The following is a 16,297-nucleotide window of genomic DNA, read 5'->3' as shown; positions in this document are numbered from 1 at the left end:
TTACGTATTAGATCACAAAACATGCCTCAACAAATTCAAAAACACTGAAGTCATACCATGCATCTTTCTTACCACAACACTATGGAACCACAAATCAAACAGAAGAAACCATCTGGAAAGAACACAAATACATGGAAGTTAAATAACATGATACTAAGGAATAAGTGGGTCAACCAAGAAATCAAAGAGGAAATATGTAGACAAATGAAAATGAAAATACAACAGTCCAAAATCTTTCGGATGCAGCAAAAGCTGTTCTAAGAGGGACATTTATAACAATAAAGACCTAACTCAAGAAGCCGAGAAAAATCTCAAATAAACAATCTAACCTTACAAATAAAGGAGCTAGAAAAAGAACAAACAAAACCCAAAACCAGTAGAAAGAAGGAAATAATAAAGATTGGAGTAGAAATAAATGAAATAAAAATTAAAAAACAATAGAAGAGATCAATAAACCCAGAAGCTGGTTATTTGAAAAGATCAACAAAAGTGACAGATTTTTAGCAGTATTCATTTAAAAGAGAGAAGGCAAACAAAATCAGGAATGAAAGAAAAGAAATAACAACTGACACCAAAGAAATACAAAGGATTTTAAGAAAATATTACAAAAAAGTTACATGCCAACAAATTGGGACAACCTAGAAGAAATAGATGAATTCATAGAAACATATAACATCCCAAAAGTGAATCAGGAAAAAAAAATAGGAAAACTGACTGATTACCAGCAAAGAAATTAAATCAGTAATCAAAAACACCCAACCAAAGTCTAGCACCAGATGGCTTCACAGGTGAATTCTACCAAACATTTAATAGAAAGTTAGTATCTCTTCTTCTCAAACTCTTCTAAAAACTAAAAGAGGAAAGAAAGCTTCCAAATTCATTCTATCATTACCCTGATACCAAAATCAGATAAAAATACTACAAAATGGGCACCTGGGTGGTTCAGTGGGTTAAGCAGTTACATTCAGCTCAGGTCATAATCCCAGGGTCCTGGGATTGAGTCCTGCATTGGGCTTCCTGCACCATGGAGAGCCTGCTTCTCCCCAGCTTGTGCTCTCTCTTGCTCTCTGACAAATAAAGAAAATCTTTAAAAAAAAATCCATCTTAAAAAAAGAAAGACAAAATGGAAAAACTCACCTCAAAAAAGAAAACAAGAGATAGTACTGACTGTTAGAGACCTAATCAGTATGGACATAAGAAAGATGTCAGAACTAGTGTCCAGAAAAATGATTATAAATATACCAGCTGGTCTTAAAGAAAAGAGAGAAGACACTAGAGAATCCCTTTCTGGAGAAATAAACTAAAATCTAATCAAGTCAAGATCAAAAAGTTATTCTAAGATACAATAAAAAAAAAAAAAATGGAGGCTCAACCTGCTAGGATAAATGATGCAGAAGCAAGTATTAGTGATATAGAAAACAAAATGGTGAAGGATAAAGAACCTTAAAAAAAGAGAGAGAAAGAACTACTGGATCATGAGGGGAGAATTTAAGTGATTAGTAATCCTATAAAGCAAAACATTATTAGAATAATTGGGATGCTACAAGAAAAAGAGAGATGAGCAGAAGGTATATTAGGGCAAATTACAGCTGAGAACGTCTTTAATCTATGGAGGGAAATGGGCATTCAAGGAGGCACAGAGAATCCCCCTCAAAACCTATAAAAACAGGTCAACACCCAGACATCTAATAGTGAAGCTTGCAAATTTCACGGATAGAGAAAATCCTGAAAGTAGCTCAGGACAAAAGGTCTCTAACCTACAAGGGTAGACACATAAAGCTAGCAGCAGACCCATCCACAGAGACCTGGCAGGCCAGAAAGGACTGGCATGATACATTCAGGGTGCTAAATGAGAAAAATATGCAGCCAAGAATACTTTATTCAGCAAGACTATCATTAAGAATGGGAGTAGAGATAAGAGTTTCCAGGACAAAAAGAAACTAAAAGAATTTGTGATCACTAAATCAGCCCTGCAAGAAATAATAAAGGGCATCCTGTAAGCATAGAGAGCCCAAAAGTAACACAGAACAGAAAGGAACAGAGACAATATACAAAAACAATGACCTTACAGGTAATACAATGGAAGTAAATTCATATCTTTCTCTGAATGTAAATGGGCTTAACACCCCAATCAAAAGACACAGTGTATCAGACTGGATAAAAAAAGGAAGACCCAGTGATATGCCGCTCACAAGAGACTCATTTTAGACCCAAATACACCTCCAGATTTAAAGTGAGGTGATGGAAAACCATTTATCATGCTAATGGACACCAAAACAAAGCTGGGGTGGCAATTCTTACATTACACAAAATAGATTTTAAATCAAAGACTGTAATAAGAGATGAGGATGGACAGTATATCATACTTAAAGGATCTGTCCAAAAAGAAGATTTAACAATTGTAAATATTTATGCCCATAACATGGGAGCAGCCAATTACATAAGCCAATTAATAACAAAATCAAAGAAACACACTGGCAATGATATAATAATAGTAGGGGACTTTAACACTTCACTCACTGCAATGGACAGATCGCCTAAGCAAAATATCAGTAAGGAAATGAGGGCTTTGAATGACACATTCCACCACATGGACTTCACAGATATATTCAGATATTCCATCCCAAAGAAACAGAATACACATTCTTCTCGAGTGCACATGGTATATTCTTCAGAAAAGATCACATCCTAGGTCACAAATCAGGTCTCAACCAGTACCAAAATACTGGGATCAATTTATGCATATTTTTGACCACAATGCTTTGAAACTGGAACTAGATCACAAGAGGAAAGTTGGAAAGAACTCAAATACATGAAGGTTAAAGAGCATCCTACTAAAGACTAAATGAGTCAACCAGAAAATAAGAGAACAATTAAAAGAATTCATGGAAGCAAATGAAAATGACAACAAAATTGTTCAAAACCTTTGGGATATGGCAAAGGCAGTCCTAAGAGGGAAAGACATAGCAATACAAGCCTTTCTCAAGAAACAAGAAAGGCCTCAAATACACAACCTAACCCTACACCTAAAGGACTGGAGGAAGAAGAGCAAATAAAGCCTAAATCCAGCAGGAGAAGAGAAATAATAAAGATCAGAGCAGAAATCAATGAAATAGAACCAAAAGAACAGTAGAATAGATTAATAAAACCAGGAGCTGGTTCTTTGAAAGAATTAATAAGATTGATAAACCCCTGGCCAGACTTATCAAAAAGAAAAGAGAAAGGACCCAAATAAATAAAATCACAATTAAAAGAGGAGAGACCAAAACTAACAACCAAGAAATACAAACAATTATAAGAACATATTATGAGCAGCTATATGCCAACAAATTAGACAATCTGGAAGAAATGGATGCATTCCCAGAACGCATGAACTACCAAAACTGAATCACGAAGAAACAGACACCTGAACAGACTCAAACTGGGAAAGAAGTGGAAACAGTAATCAAAAACCTCCCAACAAACAAGAGTCCAGTGCCAGATGGCTTCCCAGGAGAATTCTACCATAACATTTAAAGAATAATTAATACCTATTCTTCTGAGGCTGTTTCAAAAAATAGGAATGGAAGAAAAACTTCCAAACTCATTTTATGAGGCCAGCCATTACCTTGATCCCAAAACCAGACAAAGACCCTACTGTAAAGGAGAATTACAGACCAGGATCCTTGATGAACACAGATGCAAAAAATCTCACCAAGATATTAGCCAACAGGATCCAACAGTACACCATGACAAAGTGGGACTTATTCCTGGGCTGCAAGGGTGGCTCGACATCCACAAATCAATGTGATACACTACATTAATCAAAGAAAGGACAAGAACTGTATCATCCTCTCAACAGATGCAGAAAAAGCATCTGACAAATACAGCATCCTTTCTTGATCAAAAGTCTTCAAAGTGTAGTGATAAAGAGAACATACCTCAATATCATAAAAGCCATATATGAAAAGCCCACAGCAAATATTGTTCCCAATGGGGAACACCTGAGAGCTTTTCTTCTAAGGTCAGGAACACAGCAAGGATGTCCACTATCACCACTGTTGTTAGACATAGTACTAGACGTCCTAGCCTCAACAATGAGACAATTAAAAAAATAAAAAATAAAAGGAATCTGAATTGGCGAAGAAGTCAAACTCTCACTTTTGCAAATGACATGACACTCTATGTGGAGTATACAAAAGACTCCACTCCAAAATTGTTAGAACTCCTACAGGAATTCAACAAAGTAGCAGGATATAAGATCGATGCACAGAAATCAGCTGCATTTCTATACACTAACAATGAAACAGAAGAAAAAAAAAATGAGTCAATCCCATTTATAATTGCACCAACAACCATACGATACCTAGGAATAATTCTAACCAAAGAGGGAAAGGAACTGTACTCAAAAAAGTATAGAACACTTATGAAAGAAATTGAGAAAGACACAAAGAAATGGAAAAACGTTCCATACTCATAGATTGGAAGAATAGTTAAAATGTCTATGCTACCTAGGGCAATATATACATTCAATGCAATCCCTATCAACATACCATTAACTTTTTCCAAGCGCTGGAATAAACAATCCTAAAATTAGTATGGAGCCAGGAAAGACCACGAATAGCCACAGGAATGTTGAAAGAGAGAACCAAAGCTAGCAGCATCACAATTCCGGACTTCAAGTTCTATTACAAAGCTGTAATCATCAAGACAGTATGATACTGGCACAAAAATGACACCTAGATCAATGGAACAGAATAGAGAACCCAACTCTATGGTCAATAATCATTGACAAGCAGGAAAGAATACCAATGGAAAAAAGAGTCTCTTCAACAAATGGTGTTGGAAAAATTGGACAGCCACATGAAGAATTATGACAGTGGACCATTTCCTTTCACCAGACACAAAAACAGACTCAAAATGGGTGAAAGAGCTAAACTTGAGACAGGAACCCATTAAAATCCTTGAGAACACCAGCAGCAACCTCTTCAACCTTGGCCCCAGCAACTTCTTGCTAGACACGTCTCCAAAAGCAAGGGAAGCAAGAGTAAAAATGAACTATTGAGACTTCATCAAGATAGAAAACTTTTGCAAAGCAAAGGAAACAGTCAACAAAAGCAAAAGACAACCGACAGAATGGGAGAAGATATTTGCAAATGACTTATCTGATAAATGGCTAGTATTCAATATCTAAAAAGAACTTATCAAATTCAACACCAATAAACCAAATAATCCAATCAAAAAATGGGCAAAAGACATGAACAGACATTTCTCCAAAGAGAACATACAAATGGCCGGCCAATAGACACATGAAAAAATGCTCCATATCACCTGGCATCAGGGAAATACAACTAAAATCACAATGAGATACCACCTCATACCAGTGAGAATGGCTAAAATTAAGAAGTCTGGAAATGACAGATGTTGGCGAGGATGAGTAGAAAGGGGAACTCTCCTACACTATTGGTAGGAATGCAAGCTGGTACAGCCACTCCGGAAAACAATATAGAGGTTCCTCAAAAAGTTGAAAATAGAACTACCGTAAGACCCAGCAATTGCAGTACTGGGTATTTACCACAAAGGTACAAATGTAGTCCAAAGGGGCACCTGCATCCAAATGTTTATAGCAGCAATGTCTACAATAGCCAAACTATGGGAAAAGCCCAGATGTCCATCAACAGATGAATGGATAAAGAAGATGTGGTATCTATATACAATGGAATACTAGTCACCCATCAAAAAAATGAAATCTTGCCATTTGTAAGACATGGATGGATCTGGAGAGTAGTATGCTGAGCAAAATAAGTCAGAGAAAGACAATTATCATATGATCTCACTCATACATGCAAATTAAGAAACAAAACAGAGGAGCTTAGTGGAAGGGAGGGAAAAATAAAACAAGACGGGATCAGAGAGAGAGACAAACTGTAAGAGACCTAATCATAGGAAACAAATTGAGGGCTGCTGGAGGAAAGGTGGTGGGGGACGGGGTAACTGGGTGATGCACATTAAGAAGGACACATGAGGGGCGCCTGGGTGGCTCAGCGGGTTAAGCCTCTGCCTTCCGCTCAGGTCATGATCCCAGCGTCCTGGGATCGAGCCCCACATAGGGCTCTCTGCTCAGCTGGAAGCCTGCTTCCCCCTCTCTCTCTCTGCCTGCCTCTCTGCCTACTTGTGATTACTCTCTCTCTCTCTCTCTCTCTGTCAAATAAATAAATAAAATATTTAAAAAAAAAAAAAAAAAGGACACATGATATAATGAGCACTGGGTATTATATAAGACTGATTAATCACTGAACTCTACCTCTGAAGCTAATTATATACTACATGTTAATTTAGTTTAAATTTAAATTTTTTAATTAAAAAATGAGGGAAAATAAATAAAATTTAATTAACCTAATCAAAAAACCCCACTAATTCGAAGGGCTTCCAGCACCCCTATGTTTACTGCTCATTATTTAGAATAGCCTAACTATGGAAGCAATCCAAGGGAGTCTCCATCTTCCTCCCTCTCTGCCTGCTGCTTCTCCTGCTTGTGCATGTGCTGTACCTCCCTGACAAAATAATAAATTAAAAAATCTTAAAAAAAAAAAAAAAAAAAAGGCAGGAAGAAAAAAAAGAAAATAGTGTGCCAAAGGATAACTATCAAAAAGGGACAGATAAGCATGTCACAGGAGTAGTAAAAATAAATTTCAGGTGAACTAATGATTAAGTATAAAGTGAAACCTCACATATCTGATCTTGAGAAAGAAGCAACTAAGGAAAATATATATAGCAAAGTTGAATACTAATAGATATGAATAAAAATTATTCAACTTCCATCAAACCAAAAAGATGTATATAAATAAAACACTACCTGGTTTTTAATATTCTAAAATCCAGCCCAGCAAGGCCAGGACTAGAACTAGAACTCTCAGTCACTAGTAATGGTATTATAACATGTCACTGCCTTTTCAAGAGGATAATTTTGCAATCATTAAAAGCCTTAAAAATGCTCTTAACTTTGGACTTCAGCATTTCACCTCTAAAAACCTAGTCTACTAAAACAAAGATCTGTATGAATTCAGTCAATGATTCCTTATTTATAATGCCATAATCTGAAAATATTTTAAAAATTTGGCAGGAAAATTCTGAATCCTGAATTCATAATTTTTATTTATCCCACTCAGCTCAACAGCCTGGCCTTCAAAGCTGTAATTAATGTGGTCCCTTCCTAATTGTCTGAGTTTATTTCCCAAAATAGCCTTCTACAGGTGCTGTAAACTTGCTGCACAAAACCACAAAGTCTGGTCATTCTCCAAACATGGTCTAAAATGCCCCCACCATAGCACCTTTACAGATGCTGACCCACTTCCTGAAATATAGTTCTCTTCACAAATCTATGTTAAGGCCTATTACGGGCCTCTTCATGAAAAAGGAAAACCGGCATCCCCTTTTTAATAAAGCTTCATAAATACTTCCCTCGATGAGAACTAATTTGTCACCCTCCTATGATTCCTGCACGATTTGTACTGTTGAAATATACTTAAGGTATCAGAGGGTTAGCTGTGCATCTCTTTTCTCACTTGACAGAACTTTCAGAGAGCAGAGGCTAAATATTTCATTGTTCCTCCAATTTCTTAACGAACTGCTTTATACTCGGTACCCTAATGATAATAAACTGAGGATGAACATAATCATATCAGGTTTCATATTGCACAAGTTTTTAAAAATTCTACCAATGGAAGTGCCTGCAAGTGCTGATAGGGAGGAAGTAAAGGAGAAGATAGAAACAAAAGGCTGGCATAGTAACTATGAAACAAAGAAGCAGAAAGACATGGAGCAGCAAGGTAAGGACTAAGAAAACACAAGTCACTTTACGGTACCAGAAGAATCCTCCAAGCTCGTCAGTGATGTAAGTTTCTCATCTTCTAATAAACTAATGTGGCTTAAGTCACTGGGCGGATTCTTCTCTTCAAAATGTTTCCCAGAATGAGGTACAACAATCTGTAAAAAATAAAATGCCAAGTAACAGAAGCAAACTTCATTACTCTGAGGACCACAGTACAAGGTTGCAAAAAAGACCACCAAATGTGCTCAGTATTTGTAATCCACAATTTAGGCAATGAAGGTCTAGCTGTTTTATGTGTATCAATAATTTTCTTCCTGCCCCCATGCCTCTCTCCTCCCCTGACCCACCCACTGAGACACTGTTAAAATTTAGCATCTCAAAATGTACATACAAGCTCAGAAGACCTAGTAATAGTTAGGACACTAATATCCAAATGAATATGAATACAAGGCTTGCGGTAGGAAGTGAAGATAGAGCCAAGTTGGACTCTGCAGCCTATACTAGAATCACTGATTGTTCTACTTCTCAACTCAGGGACAACATAATCCTAAAGGCACACAGCAGGTTGTTAAGGGCATTCAAGGCCAACAAAAGGTAACATTGCCTTCAACTTTATTTCACAATCTTATTAAATTTATCTTTAAAATTAGATTGCAAAATACACAATTTTTAAGATAAAAACATGGGCTCGCTATATAACTGCATACTTGCAGAAAACAGTGAATTATGCTCATAAAGATCAAAGATGTGGCAATGAAAGAAACAATGAACAAACAAACAAAAAAAGAAAAAAACAGGAACAGATTCAAACACATCTGAGAACAAAGTGGTGGTTCCTGGAGGGGAGAGGGTGGAACAATGGGTAAAACAGATGGAATACATAAAATCCCAGTTATAAAATAGATAAGTCACAGGGATGAAAAGTACTACATAGAGAATATAGTCAATAATATTGTAGTAATTTGCATGGTGACAGAGAGTAACTACACTTCTGGTGGAGAGCATTTATGATGTATAGAGTTGTTGAACTGCTTTGTTGTATACCTGAAACTAAGAGAACATTATATATGAACTATACTATACTTTCATTAAGAATAAGAAAAAGAGGCGCCTGGGTGGCTCAGTCCATTAAGTGTCTGGTCATGGTCATGGTCCCAGGGTCCTGGGATTATACCCCACATTGGGCTTCCTTCTTGGAATATTCCTTTGAGGAGCCATGTGGAACTGGTGGGGCTGACAGCTGTATGTATATACATACACACACACACACACACACGCACACACACACACACATATATGTACACTGATGTATATGTATACACACACACACACTCACAAAGAAGTGGACCTGAGTGCAGGCTCAACAAACAGAGTATTTTATTCCAACCTACCTCTTGACAGTGATTTACATAGGGGAGAACTTAGGACCCAAGTGAGCCCATTAGAGTTGTCTTTTTTTCTTTCCCCTCAAAGAAAGTTCATGGTCTTTTTTTTTTTTTAAGATTTTATTTATTTATTTGTCAGAGAGACAGCAAGAGCAGGAACACAAGCAGGGGGAGTGGGAGAAGGAGAAGCAAGCTTTCTGCCAAGCAGGGACCCTGAGGCAGGGCTTAATCCCCGGACTCCAGAATCATGACCTGAGCTGAAGGCAGACGCTTAACGACTGAGCCAACCAGGCACCCCAGCATGGTCATTTTTTTTTTTATCACAAATGTTAAGAATGTAGGCTTGCTACAAAGAAAGACAGCTTCCTGATCATTCAAGTAATCACTGAGTGCCAACTATGTGCCAGGCACTCAGGATACAATAAACAAAACAAAGATGGACACATGGGTGGCTCAGTCAGTTAAACATCCACCTTCAGCTTAGGTTATGATCCCAGGGTCATGGGATCGAGTCCCACGGGGGGCTCCCTACAGGGAGCCTGCTTCTCGCTCTGCCTGCCATACCCCCTGCTACTGCTCTCTCTGGCAAATAAATACAACCTTTTAAAAAAATAAAATAAATGAAACAAAGAGAAACCTTTACCCTCCCAGAGCCATCTTTCAAGAGGGAGCCAGCATGGAGTGAAACAGAGCAAAAGTAGAAACGTCCTAATGACAAGGAAGCCCTGGACCAGGACTACACTCACGTGCCGATTACTTGAGGCAGTAACGTGGATCTCTGCTATTTAAAGTACAAGACTTCTAACTGAAATTACTACTGTTTAATACTTGCACATGTGAAATGGAAACTTTCACTCTCCCAGTTACACTCCAGAAATTGGTAACATATAAAAGATTACCTTGTTCTCCTTATTATCCATCCATGGTTGTAAACAAAAATCAACAGGTGAGTCTGTTTTACAAAACAAAAATAAGTGAGACCAAATTATTTTATCAATAAAAACGCAATAACCCCTAAAAGTAGCAAATTAATGAACTAAACATTTTTTCCCTTTAGTAGAATAGAGCACTTTTATATGATGGTACAAGAAGTTATCACTGGTCAATTTAATTAAAAAACTATCAGGGTGGGAAGTATGAAAAATTATACATATGCCAAAAAAACACTCACTATGAATCTAATCAAGGCTTTAAAGCTAACTTTTGCTTTACAGAGGATACAGGGAAGAGAGAAACAAGAAAAATGACAGCATGACTAAACAGACAGACAAATCCAAATCATGGGACAATCTACAGGGTCACAAACTGAGCTTTTTTCAACAGGAACTGACTTGGGACATACAACAAATAATATACTTGAATTGGACTCCAATTCAAGCAAACCAACCTGGATAATTAGTAAAATGAATATGGACTAGAGTACTATATGATAATAAAAGAACTGTTAAGTCTGTTAGCAGTGTTAATAGCACTGTGCTTATGTAAGAAAACATCTGTATTTTTACAGATGCACACTAAAATATATAGGAATAAAACGATACTTGAATTTTAAAATATCAGAAAAAAGTAACACAAAACAGAAGAGATAAAGCAAGTATGACTAAATCTTATACTAACTGGGACTGTGATATAAGTATATGGGTTTTTTTAATGGACATAAAATTTGCATACCATGAAATCACCACTCTCCTAAAGCATTCAATTCCCTAGTTTTTAGTAAATTCTCAAGGCTGTACAACCATAAGCACTCTTTAATGCCACAATATTTTCATCACTCCAGAAAGAAACACTGTATCTACTAGCAGTCATTCCCCATTCTCCCCTTTCCCTGGCCCTGGCCACCACACATCTACTGTCTCTATGGATTTGCTGATCCGATCCGATGTCTACATATATCTATGGATGAAAAGATCCTACAACATGTGGCCTTTGTATCCGTCTTCCTTCACTTAGCCTAATGTATTCAAAGTTCATCCATATTATAGTACATATCAATACTTCACTCCATTTTAAGGCTCAGTAATATTCCACTGTATGAAGTTTTTGCATTGTTTCCACTCTTTCACTATTGTGATTTATGCTGCTATGAACATTCATGTACAAGTTTTTGTGTGGACATATGTTTTCATTTCTCTTGGGTATATACCTAGGACTAGAACTACTGGCTCAAACAATAGTGTAATGTTTAATGTTTTGAAGAACTGTCAAACTAGTTTCACAGCAACTGCATCATTTTAACTACCCACCAGCAATGAATGAGAGTTTTAATTTCTCCATATCCTCACCACACTTGCTATTTTCCAACTTTTTGATTATAGCCTAAACCCAGCAGGAGTTAATAAGCCTAAACCCAGCAGGAGAAGAGAAATAATAAAGAGCAGAAATCAATGAAACAGAAACCAAAAGAACAGTAGAAGAGATCAATGGGGACACCTGGGTGGCTCAGTCAGTTAAGCGTCTGCCATTGGCTCAGGTCATGACCCTAAAGTTGTGGGATTGAGTCTCACAACAGGCTCCTTGCTTAGCAAGGAGCTCTGACCCTCCCCTGCTGTGCTCTCTCTCTCCAAAAATTAAATACAATCTTAAGAAAAAAAAAAAGAAGAAGAAGATGATGATGATGAGATCAACGAAACTAGGAGCTGGTTCTTTGACAGAATTAATAAGCTTGTTTAAACCCCTGACCAAACTTATCAAAAAGAAAAGAGAAAGAAACCAAATAAATAAAGTCACAAATGAAAGCAGAAAAATCACCACCAACACCCAAGAAATACAAACAATTATAAGAACATATTACGAGCAACTAAATGCCAACAAATTAGGCAATCTGGAAGAAATGGATGCATTCCTAGAAAAGAATAAACCACCAAAACTGAACCACGAAGAAACAGAAAACCAAGAGATCCATAACTGGCAAGGAAATGGAAACAGTAATCAAAAACGCCCCAACAAACAAGAGCCCAAGGCCAGATGGCTTCCCAGGAGAATTCTACCATAACATTTAAAGAAGAATTAATACTTATTCTTCTGAAGCTGTTTCAAAAAATAGGAATGGAAGGAAAATTTCCAAACACATTTTATGAATCCAGCATTACCTTGACCCCCAAACCAGACAAAGACCCTACAAAAAAGGAGAATTACAGACCAATATCCCTGATGAACACGGATGCAAAAATTCTCACCAAAATATTAGCCAACAGGATCCAACAGTACACTGAAAGGATTATTCACCATGACAAAGTGGGATTCATTCCTGGACTACAGATTGGCTCAACATCTGCAAACCAACGACTGTGATACAATACACTAATCAAAGAAAGTACAAGAATCGTATCATCCTTCCAGATGCAGAAAAAATTATTTGACAAAGTACAGCATCCTTTCTTGATTAAAACTCTTCACAGTGTAGGGATAGAGGGAACATATCTCAATATCATAAAATCCATATACGAAAAGCCCACAGCGAATATAATTCTCAATGGGAAAAACTGAGAGCTTTTCCCCTAAGATCAGGAACACGGCAGCGATGTCCACTATCACCACTGCTATTCAACACAGTACCAGAAGTCCTATCCTCAGCAATCAGACAACAAAAAGAAGTAAAAGGCATCCAAATAGGCAAAGTAGTCAAACTCTAACTCTTTGCAGATGATATGACACTACAGGTGGAAAACCCAACATTCTAATCCAAAGTTGCTAGAACTCATACAGGAATTCAGCAAAGTAGCAGGATATAAAATCAATGCACAGAAATCAGTTGCATTTCTATATACCAAAAATGAGACAGAAGAAAGAGAAATTAAGGAGTCGATCCCATTTATAATTGTATCCGAAATTATAAGATACATAGGAATAAATCTTACCAAAGAGGCAAAGAATCTGTACTCAGAAAACTATAGAGTACTCATGAAAGAAATTGAGAAAGACACAAAGAAATGGAAAAACGTTCCATGCTCATGGATCAAAGGAATAAATATTGTAAAAACGTCTATGCTACCTAGAGCAATCTACAGAGGTAATGAAATCCCTATCAACATACCATCAACTTTTTTCAAGTGCTGGAACAAACAATCATAAAATTTGTATGGAACCAGAAAACCCCAGATAGCCAGAGGAATGCTGAAAAAGAAAACCAAAGCTGGTGACATAACAGTTCCAGACTTTAAGTTCTATTCCAAAGCTGTGATCCATCAAGAGAGCATGGTCTTGGCAAAAAAACAGACACACAGATCAATGCAACAGAACAGAGAACTCAGAAATGGACCCTAAACTCTATGGTCAAGTATTCTTTGACAAAGCAGGAAAGAATACCCAATAGAAAAAGACAGTCTCTTCAACAAATGGTGTTGGGAAAATTGGACAGCCACATGCAGAAGAATGAAACTGGACCATCTCCTCTCACCATACACAAAAATAGACTCAAAATGGCTCAAAGTCCTAACTGTGAGACAGGAATCCATCAAAATCCTTGAGGAGAACACAGGCAGCAACCTCTTCGACCTTAGCTGCGGGAACTTCTTAGACATACAGCCAAAGGCAAGGGAAACAAGGGTAAAAATGAACTATTGGGACTTCATCAAGATAAAAAGCTTTTGTATAACAAAGTAAATAGTCAACAAATCCAAAAGACAACTTACAGAATGGGAGAAGATATTTGCAAATGACATATAAGATAAAGGGCTAGTATCCAAAATCCATAAGGAACTTATCAAACTCAACACCAAAAAACAAAAAAATTCCAATCAAGAAATGTGCAGAAGTCAGGATGCCTGGATGGCTCAGGTCATGATCCAAAGGTTCTGGGATCAAGTCCTGCATTAGGTTCCTTGCTCAACAGGGAGTGTGCCTCTCCCTCTCATTCTGCCTGCTGCTCCCCCTGCTTGTGCTATCTCTGACAAGTAGATAAATAAAATCTTTTTTAAAAATAAAAATGGGGAGAAGACATGAACAGACATTTCTGCAAAGAAGACATCCAAATGGTCAACAGACAAACACATGAGAAAGTGCTCAACATCACTTGGCATCAGGGAAATAGAAATCAAAACCACAATGATACCACCTCACACCAGTCAGAATGGCTAAAATTAACAAGTCTGGAAACGACAGATGTTGACGAGGATGCAGAGAAAGGGTAACCCTCCTATACTGTTGGTGGGAATGCGGTGGGAATGCAAGCCGGTGCAGCTACTCTGGAGAACAGTATGGAGGTTCCTCGAAAAGCTGAAAATAGAGCTACCCTATGACCAAACAATTGCACTACTGGGTGTTTAACACAAAGATACAAATGTAGTAATCTGAAGGGGCACCTATACCCCAATGTTTATGGCAGCAATGTCCACAATAGCCAAACTATGGAAAGAGCCCAATGTCCCCCAACAGATGAATGGATAAAGATGTGATATACAGACATACAGTGGAATATTATGCAGCCATTAAAAAAAATTAAATCTTGCCATTTGCTACAATGTGGAGAGAACTAGAGGGTATTATGCTAAGCGAAACAAGTCAATCAGAGACTCTTAATAACCTTCAGCAAAGTGAGGGTTGCTGGAGTGGAGGGGGTGGGAGGGATGGGGTGGCTGGGGGATGAACACTGGGGAGGGTTTGTGTTGTGGTGAGCACTATGTATTGTGTAAGACTGATGAATCACAGACCTGTACCCCTGAAACAAAAATACATTATATGTTAATACCATAAAATTTTTTAAATAAAAAGATTAATCAAGACACCATTTCCTATAAAAATATTAATAGGTAAATGCCAAACCGTAAGTGTCTTTCAGTTTACCGTACTGTAGCTTAAGATAAATAACAAAGATAGACAAATCAAAAAGGAAACTGAAATATATACATTAGGCAGTAATTTCTAAAAGTAATTTCTATAAGTTCAGTACCTTGCACTTGTTCCAGTGGTGAAATCTTATCAAAAGGGTCTTGGCTCTGAAAGCATTTTGCAGTTTTAGCCTGCTCCTCTTCTGTTCTTGCTATATCACTTTGCAAAGCAGACTCTTCAAGAACAGCATCTGACAAATGTTGACTTTCTATATGGTTCTTTTTCTTAGAGACAGAACTTTCCAGTAGGGAACAGAATGATTAAATGTTAGTTACCTTGGGTAAATCAATAAAATATTCATTAACCAGTTATGTATTTAATATCACAAAAAGAAAAAAATGGATACAGTGGAAAGAAAAATTTCAAGGACCAGCCAGACACTACAACTGGCTCCACTGTAGGTGCCCTGGGGACTGCGAACCATCTTGGATCCAGAGATACAGTCTACCAAAATCAAATACAGTATCATATTGCTATCCTGCCTCTCAAGTGATAAAATGAGGGGTTTTATTCTTTCCTAAGTAAGTATCTCTGAATCTATCATATATGGAGAAAAACTCAGCTTTCTAAAAACAAAGAAGACTTAAAGGACACTAGTATATATGCCAAAAAGCTGATTCTCTGAATTATGAAATGCTTTAAAAGTTTTACTTTTAGCCCCTGCCACTGGCTTTGTCCTCATCTTTGTATCTCTGTTGTTTTATACTTGGATGACAATGTTTTTCCTTAAAGACAATTTTTCTCCCAATCTTCAGCAAAAGCTCGTGGGTCTCATGCAGCTCATCACAGCCTTCTGCCAGCAAGAGGAGGGGTAGGGATGAACTTTTTAGAAAAATGCCTCTAAATGCAATCAAGCCATCATCTGACAAACTGCTATCTAGGGCCAAGCTTAAATCTGACCAGGATGGATGAAAAGATAGTCCTTTTACATATTCCGAGTGCTAACCCTCTTTGCCTGAGGCAACTCCCAACTGTAATTTACCTCCCAGTTTCTCCATGTCTGTACTGGGGTTGTAACACATAGAAAGCCATTACCAACAGTTCAATCCAAAGGTGCATTCATAGGTTGATATAGGAAAGTTTCATCCCAATCAAACAGAAGCTGAGTAAAAGAGAGGATAGAGGTCGGTGGAAAGACTGTAAGTGGATACAAAGTTGTATGATAAAGAAGAGTGTGGGGATGTGCACAAGAAAGGAAACTGAAAAAATGAAGACAGTCTACAGAATGGGAGAAAATATTTGCGAATCATATCTGACAAAGGGTTAATATCCA

General features: G+C 37.4%; 1 protein-coding gene across 5 annotated transcripts in view; it reads right to left on the bottom strand.

The window, feature by feature from the left end:
* Positions 1-16,297, bottom strand: part of CEP192 (centrosomal protein 192) — a 126,251-nt gene that overhangs the window by 95,394 nt on the left and 14,560 nt on the right. For all 5 annotated transcript variants that reach the window (XM_059140952.1, XM_059140950.1, XM_059140951.1 and 2 more), the window contains 3 exons: positions 15,086-15,261; positions 10,095-10,147; positions 7,845-7,965 (listed from right to left, as the gene is read on the bottom strand). In XM_059140952.1, coding sequence (XP_058996935.1) covers positions 7,845-7,965; positions 10,095-10,115 — 142 coding nt within the window. In that variant the 5' untranslated portion in view covers positions 10,116-10,147; positions 15,086-15,261. The remainder of the gene's footprint in view (positions 1-7,844; positions 7,966-10,094; positions 10,148-15,085; positions 15,262-16,297) is intronic.

This window comes from Mustela lutreola, chromosome 11, assembly GCF_030435805.1.
Source record: "Mustela lutreola isolate mMusLut2 chromosome 11, mMusLut2.pri, whole genome shotgun sequence".
NCBI lineage: Eukaryota > Metazoa > Chordata > Mammalia > Carnivora > Mustelidae > Mustela > Mustela lutreola.
Note: the sequence above shows the minus strand (reverse complement) of the source record. Positions and strands in the feature narration are given on the sequence as shown.